The sequence below is a fragment of the Ochlerotatus camptorhynchus genome, unplaced genomic scaffold (genome assembly GCF_037179485.1).
Source record: "Ochlerotatus camptorhynchus isolate MF236.1 unplaced genomic scaffold, CSIRO-AGI_Acam_v1.1 ptg000361l, whole genome shotgun sequence".
Lineage (NCBI taxonomy): Eukaryota > Metazoa > Arthropoda > Insecta > Diptera > Culicidae > Ochlerotatus > Ochlerotatus camptorhynchus.
This window is the reverse complement of record NW_027040849.1, coordinates 11,209,425-11,227,307: the sequence shown is the minus strand read 5'-3', so window position 1 is coordinate 11,227,307 and position 17,883 is coordinate 11,209,425. Positions and strand designations below refer to the sequence as shown.

The window sequence follows — 17,883 nt, the reverse complement described above, 5'->3', positions numbered from 1 at the left end:
TCATCCTCTGATCGAATGAAACTTCAGACCATTCAAAACAAAAAACCGAAATCGCTTTTTCGAATGATAGCTGCAACCGGATGACGGTTGTTTTGAAATCAGATGATTTTCCTCTCGAATACAGGATGAATCTTGTTAGAAGAAGGGATAGGGCCTTCAGTTGAAATGCGTATACGTAATGCTCTCTGCAGAATGATTGTCATACTAAATGGAAATGCATATGGTATTGGTTCAGCCCCATAATGCATATGATTCAAAACGATGATGTAAACAATTCTATAGAACGTAATTTGCTGATCTGAGCTGACAAACGAGGTGGAAGCATATGCATCGCTATCAGAGCTATTACGAACATAGGTAAAGGACGAAAACCAATGTTTGGCTAATTCGTGGTGGAGGAGGTTTTCTCCACCGCGAAATTTTTTGTATCAATAATGGAATGGCTGATTATGGCTATTCAGTATGGAATTGTAGATAATCACATTATAAATCTAATTAAAAGCACTTGCATGTCACACTATTCTAGATTGTTTGTCCTCTGAATGCCGTATGTTTTATAGCTAATTTTCAAACGAAAATCATCCTGTATTTAGATGACAGTCATATGGATGTTCATCATCTGACGACGAATTCAACCATAAGAAAATCATCCGAAATTGGAATGCATATTGTTAAAGGGCTCGAGCAATGCAATAATCATTCGAAGTGTTGCGAATGTTTTGGTTCAGTGTAGGTGACACAGTAGAAATAAATGTTGGTTTGTTTACTAAAATGAACTATGCCCATTTTGTTATGGCAAGTTTTGCTATAAGAAATGCTCCGCGTGTTTATTTGCGAAAAGATTGATTAATTGCGAAGGAAATCAGTTTGGCCCGGGATTTGCGACCAACATACACTTCCGGTCGTATGAAACAGGTCAAAAACTGTCCAAATGCACTCATAAAAATTTTTGTTTTGAATTTCTGTATGGCAAAATAGTGAACTTTTCGTGAACATTAACGGCAAAGAACTCACCAACACTGGGAAACCATGAGTTCCTGCCCACCTGTCATAAAAATATCTCAGGCCTGGGCTACAAAATGGTGAGTTGACAACCTGGAAGGCCTAGCTCCGGTCCTCACAAGTTCCTACCTTACGCCTCCTCGAGTCATATGATTACAAACGACTACCAGCTGATACAGTGACACAGCTGGGTGGCGTAGCCTGGGCAATGTTGTCAATCCGACAATAGAGATTGCTGACGTTTATCGTACGCACACTACGTCACGTATACGTGTACGCAAAATGTTTTCGTCGGGAAAAAAAACTTCATAGTGGAAAATTTTCCTGAAGAAAACAAAGCATTGTGTCATTGATTGTGTCAGCACAATCATACACTCAAAAAATTCCACACGTCATCATCATGTGTCTCGCACTTAATTTTGCGCTTATTGTGAAACACATCCATTTCATGTGTGAATCTTATGCTATGAACCATGCCTGAACAGTATGGATTTGAATTGTGACACATTTGGATTCTATGTGCCTCATTTGGTGATATCAATAGCTTTGCACATCATAGTTCAATATTCTACTTTATCGACTTATACTTTCTTCTTCTTCTTCGCATTTCAAGCTTATTGAATATCGCATATAAGTTTATTGCGTGCTCTCAACTTAGTGTTCTAGATGCACTTCCACAGTTATTAATTGAGAGCTTTGGATGCCTGTACCATTTTTGCATTGGTATAATTGTGTGGTAAAACCAATCATACTTCTATGCTCAGGGAAGTCGAGAAATTTTCCAATCTGGTAAATTCCTAGACCGAACCGGGAATCGAACCCAGCCACCTCCAGCATGGTCTTGCTTCGTAGCTGTGCCTGTACCGACTGAGCTAAGGTAGGCCGACTTCTACTTAACCGACTCTAAAAATTAATCGACAAACATATAAACAAAAATGTCAGAGGCCAGAGCTTTCACACATCTTTTTAATGGGTCTGATTTGGGATTCGATCATGGACTGTCGGGATGTGCTGCTGCCGGAGTCTTCGTTCGATCTTACTGTGCCACGGTTGTTCTCATATATAAGGCGGGTTGATAGGATAAAGTGACAAGTTTTGTTTTCGGTGTTTACCTTTCTGAGCAAGCAATTCACATCGCATTGAAATGCAAAACACTTTAAATCCATCTGTTTTGAACAGTAGTGTGATTCAATGTGCAATACACTTGAATAGATAGTGAAAGATTTTCAACCAATAGTGTTTCATATAATTTAACGTGTATAACACATTGAACAAAGGTGACTTACACTTAAAGTAAATGTGATTGTGCATTTAAAAAAATCAAGTGTTTGAACACTTCGATGAAACGTGTGGAATTTTTTGAGTGTACTTTAGCAATCTCCATAGCAAAATGAGGAGGTGCGAAGCGAACACTGGCACGGTAACCACAGCACGGCAGTAGAGGAAATGCTTCGCCTCCGAGTGTCTGTCCACCACGGAGGTGCGGCTCAGAAAACGTCTGACTGGCATCCAGTGGCTCTTCCCCGGAAGCTACATCTAAGATGGCAGTCCCATCAGAGGATAGGAGACCTTAGGCCAACCACCTACAAGAAGGCCAACAAAAGACAATAAGAAAGGTAAGTTAGTTCATTATCAAAGGTAAGTCACCATATATACTTTACAAAATGATAGCGTACACACTTAGAAAAAATCATGTAAATTTAGGTGCTCTGAGACTGACATATACGAGCGTCAATTTTGACATAAAGTACATTCTAAGTGTGTATTAGACCTGTTCATTTTAAACGAAATGTTCGGAATGTAACGGGTCAACCGTGATTACTGTTCGTCATGTTAATTTGTACTTCTGTGTAAATTTTCAGCAACTTTCGTTGTTTCAGTCTCGAGATACAAATATTATAAGCCGTAAATTACCTTGAAAACATAAAATTAACTTGAAGCACCTCTAAATCAACACCGATTTTGCTGAAAATTTGCACAAAAGTTCAAATTAACATGACGAACAGTAATCACGGTTGACCCGTTACATTCCGAACATTTCGTTTAAAATGAACAGGTCTAGTGTGTATGCATATAAAACATTTTATTATTATATGAACCAATAAATGATGGGAAGGGGAGAGACCACCAGGGCTCCCAATTGAAGCGATTTGGATGGGGAGAGTGAAATTGTCCACTCCCTGTTGTTAACATTTCGTGGAAAAAGGGCGGGCTCTTCTCCACACTGATTGGAGTATCCTTCTGTTGGACGGCTCGTTTTTTAACCAATTGTATGATCATGTGGCTGGAAGGATATTCTTTATCATCTCGTGGAGGCGTATAGGTGAATTTACCTATCGATCCACCAAAACCGTTTTTGGCCCTTCATACAGTGACATGTTCAGGACAATCAGAGGTTATTAAGCTTGATTAAATCAAACAATGAGGAGCGCTCACTGCAATCGGACTTAGTTTCCGTGCTACAATGAATGGTAGACAATTATCATAAAATAAAAATTATTGAACCTAAATGAGAACCGAAATGGCACCTGAGAGGTGACGGAAATGGTTTCTGAAAGTTTTTTTTTAAAACGGACGATTTGTTTGCGTTTAGTTAAGTACTATTGGAGCCAATTCAAAAGTCTAGGGTCAATTAATGGTAATAATTATATGTCGATTCGGTCAAATGCTTTACTGAAGTCAGCATAAAGAGCTTCTACGTGCTTGCCATTCTCCATTGCGTTGAGAATGAAGGTTACAAATTCAAGAAGATTATTAATAGCTGAGCAACCTTTAAAAAAGCCGTGCTGTTTGTTTGATTCCAAAAGTTTTGGGATGCCAGATATAATGGCAATTCCACGATAGTTACGAATGTCAGATTTCTTGCATGATTTGAAAATACGCACCAAATGAGACGATTTCCAAATTTCGGGGAATGTTACATTTTTCAGAATCACATTGAAAAGGCGTTCTAAAGGAAGGGTAAGTTGTTCTGAAAGATTATTCAAGAATACAGATGCAATTCCATCAGGTCCTGGTTCTTTAGATGCGTCCAAATTTTTTAGTACATTGAGGACTTCATGTTGACATAGTTGATTGAGAAACATGTTGTTAGAAATTTGGAATGTATAATTGAAATAACAAAGTATTTTGAGTTCCATTTTATACTGGAGCTCATATTTTAATGTTCTACAATGTTCTAAAATGTTCCGAATAAAGATATTTAAACCTGTAGAGCTTCGTGGAACGTGGACGTGGACTATAATGGGAAAGTATATTTGGATGCACAAGTTATCCTTTAGTTTCGATCTAGAAGTAGGTACTACAGGCTCAACAAAGTCTTGTACAATTTCCTGATATAGTAGTATACATATCCGTACAGCTTCATAGGACCTCACAACATCATGTGTGTGGTGGTGTTGAAAAAATGGTACCTGGGTGGACTTTCAAAACCTTCTGAATGGTCAAATATTGATGATCTACAGGCTCAACGAGGTATTTTACATTGCCCAACTTACCATTTTGTCAAGCTTTTCCATCAGATGTCACTGCTGTTGTTTGCGGTGACATCTATTGGAAACTATGCATACTATGTTTTTCGTTAATTGTTCACAGAGGACAGTGGAGTGCAACACATGTCTGGAACCAATGACGTTTATATAAGGTCCTGGCCAACAGGCAGCTTGCTGGTGTTACACTAAGGCAAATAGACCTAAGAATTTCATAAGGCTCGACTTATGAACAACATACATGAATTTCATAATCGTGCAAATTAATGATTTTCGGGTAACATGAATTAGCTCTTATACGTCTTCTACCATTTAATTTTCCCAAGCGTTGAAAAACGAGTGGTCAACACATGGCCCCCCTAACCTCAACGTCCATTTTCCGGTTCGATTCTGCTCCGATTTATTATTTTTTTTGTCATAAGGCAAATCAATGAAATTCACACTCATTTCATATGACTAAAATTCATAAGTGTTTCTTATGGAATTCTTACGTTCTTTTGCCTGCGTGTAGAAGCGAAAATATTGTAAACATTGCTGAGTACTGAAGTGACGCAGTCACTCTACCATAACATTCCATACTGCGAACAGTGAGATTTACGTCACCAACAGCTGTTTCATGTAAAAAGATAAACATTGCAATGAAATACGAACACCACTAATCATTTGCACATTTCGCTAACACCATTAAACCTGTCGGACATTGGTCTGGTACCTCTATATATGCATTTACATTGACATCCGAAGTTCCTCTTTTTTTTACATATTCTGCACAAAACATAACGCCGATTTCCCGCCGTTTTTATGAATGGGGTGGGGCAGAAAGTATCTTTTGTGCAGAATATGTAAAGTGGGAGGGATTTCGGATGTTAATCTAAATGCATATATAGAGGTACCAGACATGTTTTGCAGTGTCAGGTACTCTATTTTGTAATCTGTGAGAGGAAAATCACAAATCGAGTGTCATCAAATTACATGGCTTGTTGAGAGATTGAGCTCGTGAGAGAGAATTTTCTCTCTCAAATTTGATTTTTTTGGCTCTCTGGAGCCTGGTAGTAAAGCGGTTAAAAATGTATGGGAAAAAAACTTTTTTTAATTTTATTGTAGCTTGTTTAACAATATTTCCCAGGAAAAAAGTGAATGACAAAGACCATGAATTATTTCTTTAAGTTATTGTCAACTTTTTTTTGACCTGAATATGCATCAAAAGCGAATAATTTAATCTTGCCCAAATTTCTACAGGATTTTTATTACTTACTACCAATGGAACAGCGCCATCTATGTGAAAATTACCTTGACTTAATGGTTCATTAAATTTTTGAACCACAGACAATTGTAGAGCTCCACAATATCATGTGTGATAGATTTCATTGCAAAGTATTTTGAAATTTAAAAATCATCATGGAGTTTAGATCTTGATATTCTACATGCTCAACAAAGTCGATTAGCTTGGGACCGAAGAGAGTACCAGAGCTGAGCCAAAAAGTTGAGCATGTTTCTTCGGGACCTTCTAGTCTTAGAGTTATCTCTATGGCGACACTCAGTGTAGGGTTGCAAATGGGAAACCCAGCAAAAAGACAAAATTCTTCTTTGTTTTTGCACTTCTTCATCTCCTATACATGCAATCGTGGTAAGCAAAGTCTGCAAAAATCTCAAGAAGACATTAGAGGCTTGTTGTATTTTAAGCGCTCCCTGCACCGCACGGAGTGTACCGCTCACTGTGTGAATCGCTTTCTCACAGATTAGTTGGAAAAGAGAGTGCGAAGCAAATGAGAGGACCCCACACACTCTTTAATGTTCCAGATTTTTCCAAATTTTTAAAATGTGTTGCTTTATAAATATCACTGCAATTAATGGACCCTGTAATAAAAAAATTGAAAGCCAAACTAACTAAATACATTAATTACTAAAGGCCAACAACGTTGGACATTATTACAACATCATACATGGAATTGTTACAGCATGTTTGCAATGGGTTGCAGAATCATGAAAATTGAGACATTTTCTAAGCATTATTGGCTGTAAAAAATCTTCAAATTTTAAAAAATATTGAGCCAGGATTTTTTGTGTGTTTTTGTTTAGATTTTGGCTATAATTATATTTTTGGTATCAGGGATTTATAAAAATCTATATTTCAATATTAAAGATTTTTCCTAATTTTGGAATCAAGAAAAATAAATACTGTTCAGGATTTTTTTTTAATAATTACTTTATTTGTACAGGCTCAATCGAATAAACTTTACAGAGCCGAGATATCCTTTCCGTTATACATTATTACTGTCTTAAATTTAAAGTTAAAGGAACTGGACCGAGTACTCGAGGTTGTCTCGAGGTTAGTGGAGATTTACAATTTTTTGGATGGGAAAAGGGAAGAAGGAGGTTTGAAATGTGGTTTACGATACAAATATTTAATTAATCCTAAAACATGAAATTATCTTGAAAACAAACATTGAAAAAAAAACCCCACATGTACAAAATACAAACTAAACACAAGGTTAATCAAACTTACAGTCTAAGGTTGATATTCTTAAAGTAAACATATATGAGTTTCATAAACTCCAGATCGCGTCTAGTCAAAATATCCCGAACTGGAACATTAGGTTGTCTACCTCGAGCCCGAAGGGAATCATAAAAATGTGATCTGACTCCACGATACTCCGCACAAGACCAAAGGATGTGATCAGCGTCCTGGTAACCTTGTCCACATTCACAGAGATTGCTGTCTCGCAACCCCACACGGAACAAGTGAGCGTTTAGACAATAGTGATTGGACATGAGACGAGACATCACGCGTATGAAGTCCCGACCCAAGTCCAACCCTTTGAACCATACAAACTTCAACACCTTAGGGATTATTGAATGTAGTCATCGTCCCAAACTCCCTTCACTCCATTGATGTTGTCAGCTAACGAGCGACTGCTGACGATAAATAGAGAAAAATTCGCTATAGGCGATTTGTCGATCATAAATGTCGCCGTCTATAGCGCTCACCTTCGCAAGTGAATCCGCCTTCTCATTGCCCAAAATTGAGCAATGCGAAGGGACCCACGCGAAGGTGATGATGAAAGAGCGCACGAATAAAGCTCTAAGCAGCTCTCGTATTTTCAAGAGAAAATACGAGAAGTGCTTTACCGGCTTAATGGAACGGATAGCCTCGACAGAACTGAGACTATCCGTAAAAATAAAGTAGTGGTCTGGAAGAAGTGAAGCAATAGTTTCCAAAGTGCAGTGAATTGCTGCCAGTTCAGCCACATATACAGAACAAGGAGCTTCAAGTTTTCGAGAGGCGCTATGAAATTCATTAAATACACCAAAACCAGCGGACTCCTCTATTAGAGATCCATCTGTGAAAAACGTTCTTGCAGAATCAACATCGCCAAACTTTGCAGAGTATAATGACGGAGCAATCATAGGACGATGATGCTCTGGAGTTCCGCGGATTTCCTGCGTCATAGATAAATCAAAATTCACTGAATTTCCGAAATCGGAGAAGACTACACGATTGGGAATATTTCTTGAAGGGCTGACATCCTGTGTTAAATATAGGAAGTACAAAGTCATAAAACATGTTTGAGGATTTAGCTCCAGAAGCTTCTCAAAGTTTTCGATCACCAGTGGGTTCATTACTTCGCAACGGGTGAGGAGCCTCAAAGATAACTCTGAAAAACGGACGGATAGTGGCAACATGCCCGCCAGCACTTCGAGACTCATAGCATGAGTCGAACTGTTCAGGATTTAAAACAATAAATTGAGCTTTGGAAAATTTGCAAGGCTTTTGAATCTAGACAACCTGCAGGACTTTGAAGTATGTTCGTGATAGTCTTGAGGATAATTAATTAGATTTTTAAATAGAATTTCAAAGTACCTGTGAATATTGAGTTACTTTAGCAGTCTGAAATACTTTAGAATTCTGAATTGCCCTAGATTTCAGAATTTAAAGGAAATTCTGAAAATAGTTTACAGTGAAGTGTAAGTGTGCAGTCTGTGCAACCTTTGATTGAAGTGAAGACGGCAGAAATTGTCTTTTGCAAACTCTGATGACAATTGCAGGAAGATTTTGTGAAGAAAGGAAATAGTTAGAATTCGGAAGAGAAATCATAGAAAATTCTTAAGATGAAAATTTAGGAGAATGCTGATATGAATCGTGAAAATAATTTCAATGGAATTCTGTCCAATGTTTCTATGGAGATAAGGTTTTATCAAGTTTCTGGGAGACTTTCAAGGCTATTTTGGCAAAGTACATGAGTACTTAGAGTATACTGAAGAGGATTAGTCTGAGAAGAATGTGATAGTCATTCTGAAGAGCGTACAAAAGAAATTATTAAGAATATTCTAAGGGAGTTTCATAGAGAAAAATGAGGACAAAGCTGTGCCAATTCTTGGAAATTATTACCAGTTTGAGGGAATTGTGGAATCAGAGAGTGAATTATAGGAGATTTCAAGAGATAATGCTAATCACTCTTTGAATGTTATACGTTTGGATATTATCAAGATTGATAAAAGAATAGAAGTATGATGAAATTCTAGGATGATTAAAATTGAACTCTGTAAATGAAGTAAACCCAGGAAAAATTATAAATTCCAGAAATAAGAATCATTTCAAGATCCTGAGACTTCAAAAATGACGCTTTCAGACTTTCATTTTAGTTACCTAATAATATTATTCTTTGGCATAAAATTATTTGTAATGGTCATGTGGAGTTATCCGTAGTTTACGTAAATCGTGTGTGAGTACGAGGATGTTAGGCTTTGATTCTCACTTCAGCCAGGAGGATTTTAGTTTAAAATAAAATTGCCCACTGGTCTACCGAGTGTTGTGAGTTGTATGATGTCAAGAATGAAATTGGAAGTCTGATCAATCTCAGATAAATATTACAATTATTTAAAACTAATAAAATTTTAAGATATATTATGGTACTGCATCAACTGTTAAGAACCAAATCGACTATTAGTTTAAAAAATATCATCCCATCAAAATTGCTTGACTCTTTGCTGCTTCAGAATCCTAAAAGTATTTTCTGCAGTATTTTAGCAAAAATTTAAATCAATTATGAAATGCTGCGTAATGGATATTTAAACTTTTTGGGAACAATGTGTCAATACTTTTCTTAACTTTTGGGTGATTTAAGCAATGCTAACAAGTTGACTTTATATATTTTTTTAAACATGGATTTCATAAACATTCTGGTAGTCTTTGAATAAATTCTAGATGATCATACTGGCTGATTTTTACGGGAGATTGGCACATCACTTTGATTTCAGTAGCATTATGTTAAAAACAGGATTTTTTGGAGCATTTCAGATTTATCCAGATTTTATATTGAGATTGGACCAGACTTTCCAGAAAATAACCTGGCAACGCTGGATGCATGCACAAAGTTACTTTGCAAACTCTCTAAGGCGCTTTCCAGCCATGGGGATATTGTGGGTTAAATTCCCACCCACTACCGTTTTTTTTGCAAAATATTTCTCAAGTCACTCTTCCATATCGTCACTCATCATGTACCCATCATCAACCCAAATAATATTTTCTTCCCGTTTCTCATACCCAGGCATGGTAAATCATTTGCATTCATTTCGTGCATTCATTTACATTCATTTGCTCCTAACTTTTCTGATCAACAGAATTCCGCAAAATGACGTAACGAGGTTTTGTGGGTTTTGTTATTAGCTACAACTTTTGCTAAAAATTTAAATCCGTATCTCTTATGCATGACGAAACAAAGCGAATAGAACCCACTACTGTTTTTCAGTGAATGTATTTTACATTCACTGAAAAACAGTAATAAGTTCTGCCCGCTCTAATTCGTGATGCATAAGAGATACAGATTAAAATTACAAGCAAAAGTTGTAGCTTATAACAAAACCTACATAGCGGCGCCGGTGGTGTAGTGGTAAGCGTGATTACCTCTCACCCCAGCAGGCCTGGGTTCAATCCCAGTCGGCGCCGTCGGGATGTTCTGAGGCATAACATATCTGATCACGCCTTCCTTCGGAAGGGAAGTAAAGCCGTTGGTCCCCGGTTCATGAGTTGATGGGTCGATAGGTAAGGTCCAGGTGTGGAAGCTGCCTCCCTGGCGTCGGTAGCATTGGTGCTCAGCACGGAAAACCAAAAAAAAAAAAAAAAAAAAAAAAACCAAAACCTACAAAAGTTCCATACGTCATTTTGCGGAATGCTGCTGATGAAAAAAGTTAGAGGCAAATGAATGTAAATGAATGCATGAAATGAATGTAAATGATTTACCAATACCTACTGACCTTAAAAATCTCCCGCAAATCCAAATCGCCACCAAATTCGTTCTTATTTGGCACAGTTGATTGAGAATCGAAAGAGCAGTGGGGAACAGGTGCTTGTAAAGTTGACCCACCCTACTGACCACGTTGTCCTGTTCCTCTTCGCGGTACATTTCAAGGCTACTACTACTACAACAATTCAGTGGCATCGGTCACACAAATAATTGCTGCAGTAGATGGTACTGCAAGGGATGCAAATTTTAAATCTCAGCCAGTTGCACGTAAACTAACACCACTATCAGAAAGGATAATGTTCCCCCAACAATTATGCAAAGCATAAAAGATCGGAGAAGATCACGTCTGAGCGATTCATCACTTGGCGTAGAAATGCTCTTAACTTTCTCCATGTTAATTTTTTGTTGACACTAGGTTCCAGCTCGGTCAAAGTCAAGCAGAACTATGATGCAGAAAGACATGTACAAAGGAAACCAACATCAATCCACCCACGGGCACAACCCGCCACTTCGGTCCCATTAGCTCAATCGCCTTGAGTCATAAATAAGTAAATAAATTACACTTTCTTGCTGCCATTAAGCTCATAATCTACAAGTATACTTATGAACAACATCCCACATCGAACGGTAGCTTCTCCTACAGGCAACCGACTTCCATGGGACCAACTCAAAGCCGTATGTCCTCGAGCTCTTAGAAGAAAAAAAAAATGATTGCTGTTTTGTGTGGTCACGGTTCTTGAGTGGCTGTGACACCACCAGGTTGGAAAGTAGTAAGTTGCCGGAAAAGGGATGAAGGGAGCGTTGAGCTTGATTGCCCTCTCGCACTGGCTATTAGCAATCAAGCAAACTACGACGGGTGCGGGACGTTCTTTAGTGGTCGATATGCCTTACAGTTGGTCGAAGCACTGTGCTTAATGTAACAGAAAATTGTTATCGAGCACCCACCTGTTCTGCTAGCCTCCCGCAGCAGGTCGTCGATGAGTTCGTCACGCACGTGGATGCCCAGATTCCGCAGCATAAACTGTAGCTCCTCGGGCGTCACGTGGCCATCCTGATCCCTGTCCAGCAGATCAAACGCCGTTCGTAGATCTGAAAGAGAAGTCGAAAAGAAAAATATCCGATGAAAATTGCTTTCCTACTCATTTGCTTCCTGCCGACAGTAGGAAAATATAGATCAAATCGAGAAAGTGACATTATCGAGGGTAGATGAGCTTCCTAGAAAAGTGGAACGAAAGCTTTTAGTCTGTTTTGAAAAGCATCGGATCGATGCGGTTAACTCGTGGCATTAGCATAAAACCTTAGTCACTTTCCAATTTTCGTCATCATTCCCGGAGCATGTTTGAGAACAACCGAACGCGAAAAAGATCCGAGAGAATTCCTCGGGGCGAGATGACGAGTAGCGTCGATAAGACGTTCACTTTGCATAATCAAATCTTCAGCCGGCAGCCAATGGAACGGATGGAGTTTTCAAAGCGAGCTTGAAGAGAAGTGCTTTTGATGGGAACGTTCACGTGTTCACTCAGGCGTGTGTCACGTGGTGCCGCAGAAAGAAACCGTTTACCTTGCGGATATAAATTTCGGATGCCTCCTTCAGCGGAAGGGTTTCCTTATTTTCTTTGAGTTGTGTTTAGTATTTTGAAAGAAAAAAGTAAGAGATTGTATCCAAGACACGACCGTAGATTTGACGTAGGATTACGAAAGGTAGTTATGATGTCACTGCAAAAGTATAGTAAATATTAAATTGATTTCTTAACCCGTTATCAGTGAAAAATTTCGATAGGTTGAAATTCGGAAGCAATTTGAGAGTTATGTTTTTGAGGTGCTCTGTCGATGTCCATGTAGTACAAGCCAATCTTGAACGATATGTCTTGGATTCAAGCTCTTACTCTTTAGTTAATTCTTTTATCAGTGATTTGTGGTCCTGTAAAGGACCGATGGGTTGGAAGCTTGAAAGCTAGTTAAGAACAATACTGTGGAAATGTTTCCTCGATGTTCTTGAAGATGATAGCAGTGCGGAAATGAAATATGTCTTAGGGAAAACACATCAATCACAGAATCTGAGCCTACCGGATGGTTCCTACGTTTATGCTTTTTATTCAAATTTTAAGCCCCTTCTATTATCTTATTAGCAATTTTTTTTTTAAATTAAAGTCACTTTAACGCTCTTGGGTCATTTGTGACTTGTCTGGGAGTGAGATTCGAACTCGTGACTTTGGCGTGGTATGGATGCTAACCACTACGCCGGGGTCGCCCCAATTCGGCAAGGTTTTTTTTTTATTTTTGGCATTATGCTCTTAAAAGAAGGGGCTTAAAATTTGCAACAAAAGGCATAAAGCTCGGTCCCGTCTGGCATGATCAGTGCTTGGTATCAATATTCGGCGACTGTGCTAGGGAAACCACTTTTCCCGTCACGAAAACGCTACGTTTTCTGATGACAAAATTACGCATTTACGTGCACAAAACGAACGAATTTTTTGGTTTATTCAGAAGATAATAAAAAAAAGCGAATGATTGGAGGAATTTCTTGCTCAAATTTTTCCAATCGCGAGATATTCGCGATCAATCATAAATTCGAGATTTTTTGCTTTTTCTAGCGTCAGATCAGATCAGATCAGATCAGATTGACCGCCCACGGTTGCTGCTCTGTTATTACCAGATCAGCTGCAATTACACAGAGAACCAACAGATGATGTTTGGGACTAACATTCATCCTCAATGTGTAAGAACTGGAGATCTAATATTTAGCAATACCAGCGCCGGCCGTGTCCGAATGCAGGTCAACTAGGGAATGGGAAGGAATGTGTTGACGTGGTACTCGCTGTGAAGGAAACCGAGAAATCCTCTGCGCTTCCACGAGAAATCACTGGGATGTTGGATGTGGGGAAAGGTTGCACGCACACGCAGGGATCGTTTTTGGTAGAGCGATTATAATACACAACCACACACACACACACACGCGCGCGCGCACTCATCCAATTTCTATTTTTAGATGAGGACCCACACTGTGGTAAGTAATACGATCGGTGTTAAAGAAGAATTTGTTTTCATTAAAATCTAGTGGGTATAGAATAAGGCAAAGTGAAAAATTGCAAGGAAGGGGACGGGCCTGGGATTGAACTCCCGACCTTCTGCTCAGTAAGCAGAAACGGTAACCACTGAGCTACCGAGCCTCGTCAGAGATTTTTTGCTTTTTCTAGCGTCCTGGAGAAAATCTTTGGAAGTGTCTCTGGTTAATTGACATGGTCATCTGGTATTCGGTCATTACGCGAATTTGTATGTACCACTTCAATACTTGACGCATTTGACCACCAACGTTTAGTTGCTGGGCACATTATCAAAGAACTTTGGGGGTGATGTGGCTGGCAGAAAGGCGAGCGAACATTCAATGAAAATTAACTCTTAAACAATAATAATTGATGGTGATCCTAAAAAGTACCGTTTTGTCGTAATGGTTGAGTAATGCTAAGCTATTGGCTTGTTTAGAATTAAAATCCATCCACTCTTGACAGAGTTATATGTGGTCAAAACCTGACCACTTTTCGTAATGCGATCAATTTTGTTTTTTTTTTTTTAATTGCACCCCCCATATGTTGCCGAAAGACGTAATCCTACGTAAAAAAAAAATACGCTTCCAAATTTAAGGACCGTTTTGTCGTGATGATTGAGTAATGCTGAGCTATTAGGGTGTTCAACACGGATAAGGCTGGCGAGCCACCGACGAGCCGACATGCCACAGGAGCATTACGGTTGTCCACAATACGAATTGTCAAACGAGCGATTCGAACTTTCAAACGGGCGATCAGATCTGTCAAATGAGGTGAGACGCAAACCAAGACAATGTAAATTATACGTGGGTTCGTGTCCTTGCTCATGGTATGACGCGATCGGATGAGTAGATGTCGGTAGTGTTTAACGTATTTTAAATATGGCGTCTTGGGCACAAATTTGAGAGTAGCTTGTATGTTACTTGGAACTCACAAACAGGCTGCTTTTTCAGGCTAGAGCTTCAGAGAGGTTGGGAGATCTACAGAAAAAATTGTTGAGCTTCAGCGTAGTTACTAGATCTTGAGATCAGAACTTGAAAACTTCAGAAAATTTTACAGAAATTAAAAGAAATTTTCAGAAATTTGGAAAAATTCTCAAGAGTGATCGTTGATCTTTATATAAATGATCATAGAAATTTTCAAAACTTCAAGCAAGCCAAAATATTTTCAGATCAATTTGTAAAGCTATAAGCGACATTTTTCAAATCTTCAGCGAAATCCACAAAACTTCATACAAGTCCAAGAATCTACAGTGTAATGTAAAGAATTTCACAGAAGTTTGGAGATCTACTGAAAAATTATTGGACATCAGAAATTTCGTAGATCTTCAAAATAAAGCTATAGAATTTTGAAAAAAATAACAGAACTTCTGAAAAAATCACAGGAATGGTCATAGATCTTCAGATAAATTTAAAGATCTTCAAGAAAGTGTGCAGATTTTCTGATACATTTTTAAAATCTTAGAAATTTTAATGGATCTTCAGTGCAATTTGCAGAACTTGAGGGGAGGTCAGCGATTTTTTAAAAATATTTATACGATGTTAGGGAAATTTGCAGATTTTGAGAGAGACATTTACAACTTCAAGGAAGCCCAAATGTGTTAAGATAAATTTTGAGAACGTTTGTTAATTCAGAAGTTCTTCAGGGAAATTTTCAGATCTTTAGAGTTGCCTGAGAGAATACAGAAAAATTTACAAAACTTCAGCGAGTTTGCAGAACTATCGAGAAATTGATTGAGCGTCAAGGTTTTTTTTTTTGTAGTTCTTGAGAATAGAACTACGGAGCTTCAGACAAGTCTACAGAACTTTAAAGATATTTGTAGAACTTGAAAATAGATAGATATGAAGAACTTCAGGGAAGTCCATAGATCTTAAGAGAAGTCTGTAGAACTTCAGGAAGTTCGTACAGTTTTAGAAAAAAAAAACAAAGCTTCAGCAAAACTCATAGAACTTCAGGAAAGTTCGCCGATCTTTAGAAGTATTTACGCAACTTCAGAGAAATTCTTAAATCTTCTGAGAAATTTTTAAAACTTTAGCGGTGTTCAAATATTTTCAGTTAAGTTGTAGAGCTTTGAGGAATTACAAAGAATTTCAGATTAATCTGCAGAACTTTACGGAAATCCAAGAATCCTCAAATAAATTTACAGAGCTTAAGAGAGGTTTGGAAATCTACTGAGAAATTAATTTAACTTCAGGGCAGTTTGTAGATATTCAGAGCAGAAATACAGTACTTCCGAAAACTTTGCAGAATTTAAAATTTTTTTTAGCAACTTCAGAAAAGTTCAGAGAGTAGATCGTAAATCTGCAGGTGTTTAAATAAATTCTTGGATGTTAAAGAAAATTTGCAGAGCTCCATGGAAGTTCACTGATCTTTAGAGATATTTGCACAACTTAAGAAAATTAGTAGATTTTCAGAGAACTTACAAAAACCTTCGGGAAGCTCAAAAATTTCTGGGTAAACTTTTAATACTTTAGGGAATTGTGTAGATGTTCGGAGATATTTTCAGATATTCATTGAATTATGAAAATCTACAAAACTTTCAATAAGTGCACAGATTATAAGAACTTTAGTGAACATCAGAGATAATTGTTGATCTTTAGGGTTTTTAAATATATTAGGGTTTTTAAATATGCTGATCTTCAGAAAAGTTTGTTGATCTCCGAAGATATATTACCAGAGAACAGAAATAAAACTACAGGGACGTTCGAAAATCTTCGGAGAAACATGCAGAATTGAGTTCTTAACAGAAATTTTCATATCTCAAGGAATCATTTAGATCTATAGAGAACTATACCCACTACCCGAGCAAAGTAGAATAATAACCCGATATCATATAGATAACAAGTCTTACTATCCCAGATATCATTTTGTTTTCAGTTGTTATCGCATAACTTATTTAGTTATCAGTCTTGAACAATTTTGTTATCAGTTGTTATCCTGGAAAAAAACACTATATATTTACTAACGATGCAAGGCTAGTTCAAAACTTTAAATATTAGTCGCATTGAAACATTAAAAAATAGTGCTTTTAATCCCTAATCATATTTAAGTTATCAGCGTAAGGCTTTGATATCAAAATGATAACATGATTTGAAATTTATGAAATAAATTTGTATGGCATACAGAATTTGTTATCAAGATATTATCAATGATAACAAAATTAGTTATTTTTTTATATTCAACGAGCAATTTTTTGTTATCATTTTTGTTATGTTGGCTGTTAATTCAACCAGAATGATAACATATTCAGTTATCAAAAAGTGATAACCGGGTAATAGAACTTGTTATCAATTTGATATTTTACTTTGCACGGGTAGCTTGTCGAAACTTGGCGAAATTATGAAATCCTTTTTCATCTTCATATCGCAGTTCTTGAAGGACAAGGTGACCCAGATCCCTACCGGTGTTCCTCCTGAGCAACCATATCCTACTCCACAAAGTTAATCTTCTCCTTCTAATTTTATTTCAAATAATAAAAGCAAATACACCTGTCAAAGCTAGAGTAATTTTCCGGTAATTCATGATGGCATTATTTACTTTTGGTACCTCTCACGCCAAAGTCACGAATTTAAATCTCACCCCCGGACAAGTCACGAATGACCCAAGAGCGTTAAAGTGACTATAATTAAAAAAGAAAAAAAAAAGCATTGTGAACACCAGCAAACAGGGGTGTTCGACAAACTGTGTTGAATGTAAATTCGAGCACATTTTTCATTATTGAGGCGGTCAAAATCAGGTCAAGAAATCAAATAGTCTAAACAGACCTTAAGAGAGACGACGGCAGAGCATGAGACTACGAATGCAAACAGACTGTCGCGCACGACAACGAAGCGAGTGTAGTAATAATAATAAACAAATAAACGTTAATTTCAGTGTACTTTTCCACAAAAACACTTCGCTGAATGTATTCAAACGATTCCTTAGTCTTTCAGCTTCAATATAGCCGCCCAAGTAACACAGGTTTTGAAGTATGCTACAAGTCTAAATCATGATCTACAGAACCCTAATAAAACCCAAATTGTTACTTGGGCGGCGCTGGTAGTGTAGTGGTAAGCGTGACTGCTTTCTCACCCTAATGGGTCTAGGTTCAATCCCAGCCGAGGT

General features: G+C 37.7%; 1 protein-coding gene across 8 annotated transcripts in view; it reads right to left on the bottom strand.

Moving 5' to 3' along the window:
* Positions 1-17,883, bottom strand: part of Eip63F-1 (Ecdysone-induced protein 63F 1) — a 289,880-nt gene that overhangs the window by 61,566 nt on the left and 210,431 nt on the right. For all 8 annotated transcript variants that reach the window (XM_065231903.1, XM_065231905.1, XM_065231904.1 and 5 more), the window contains one exon: positions 11,681-11,824. In XM_065231903.1, coding sequence (XP_065087975.1) covers positions 11,681-11,824 — 144 coding nt within the window. The remainder of the gene's footprint in view (positions 1-11,680; positions 11,825-17,883) is intronic.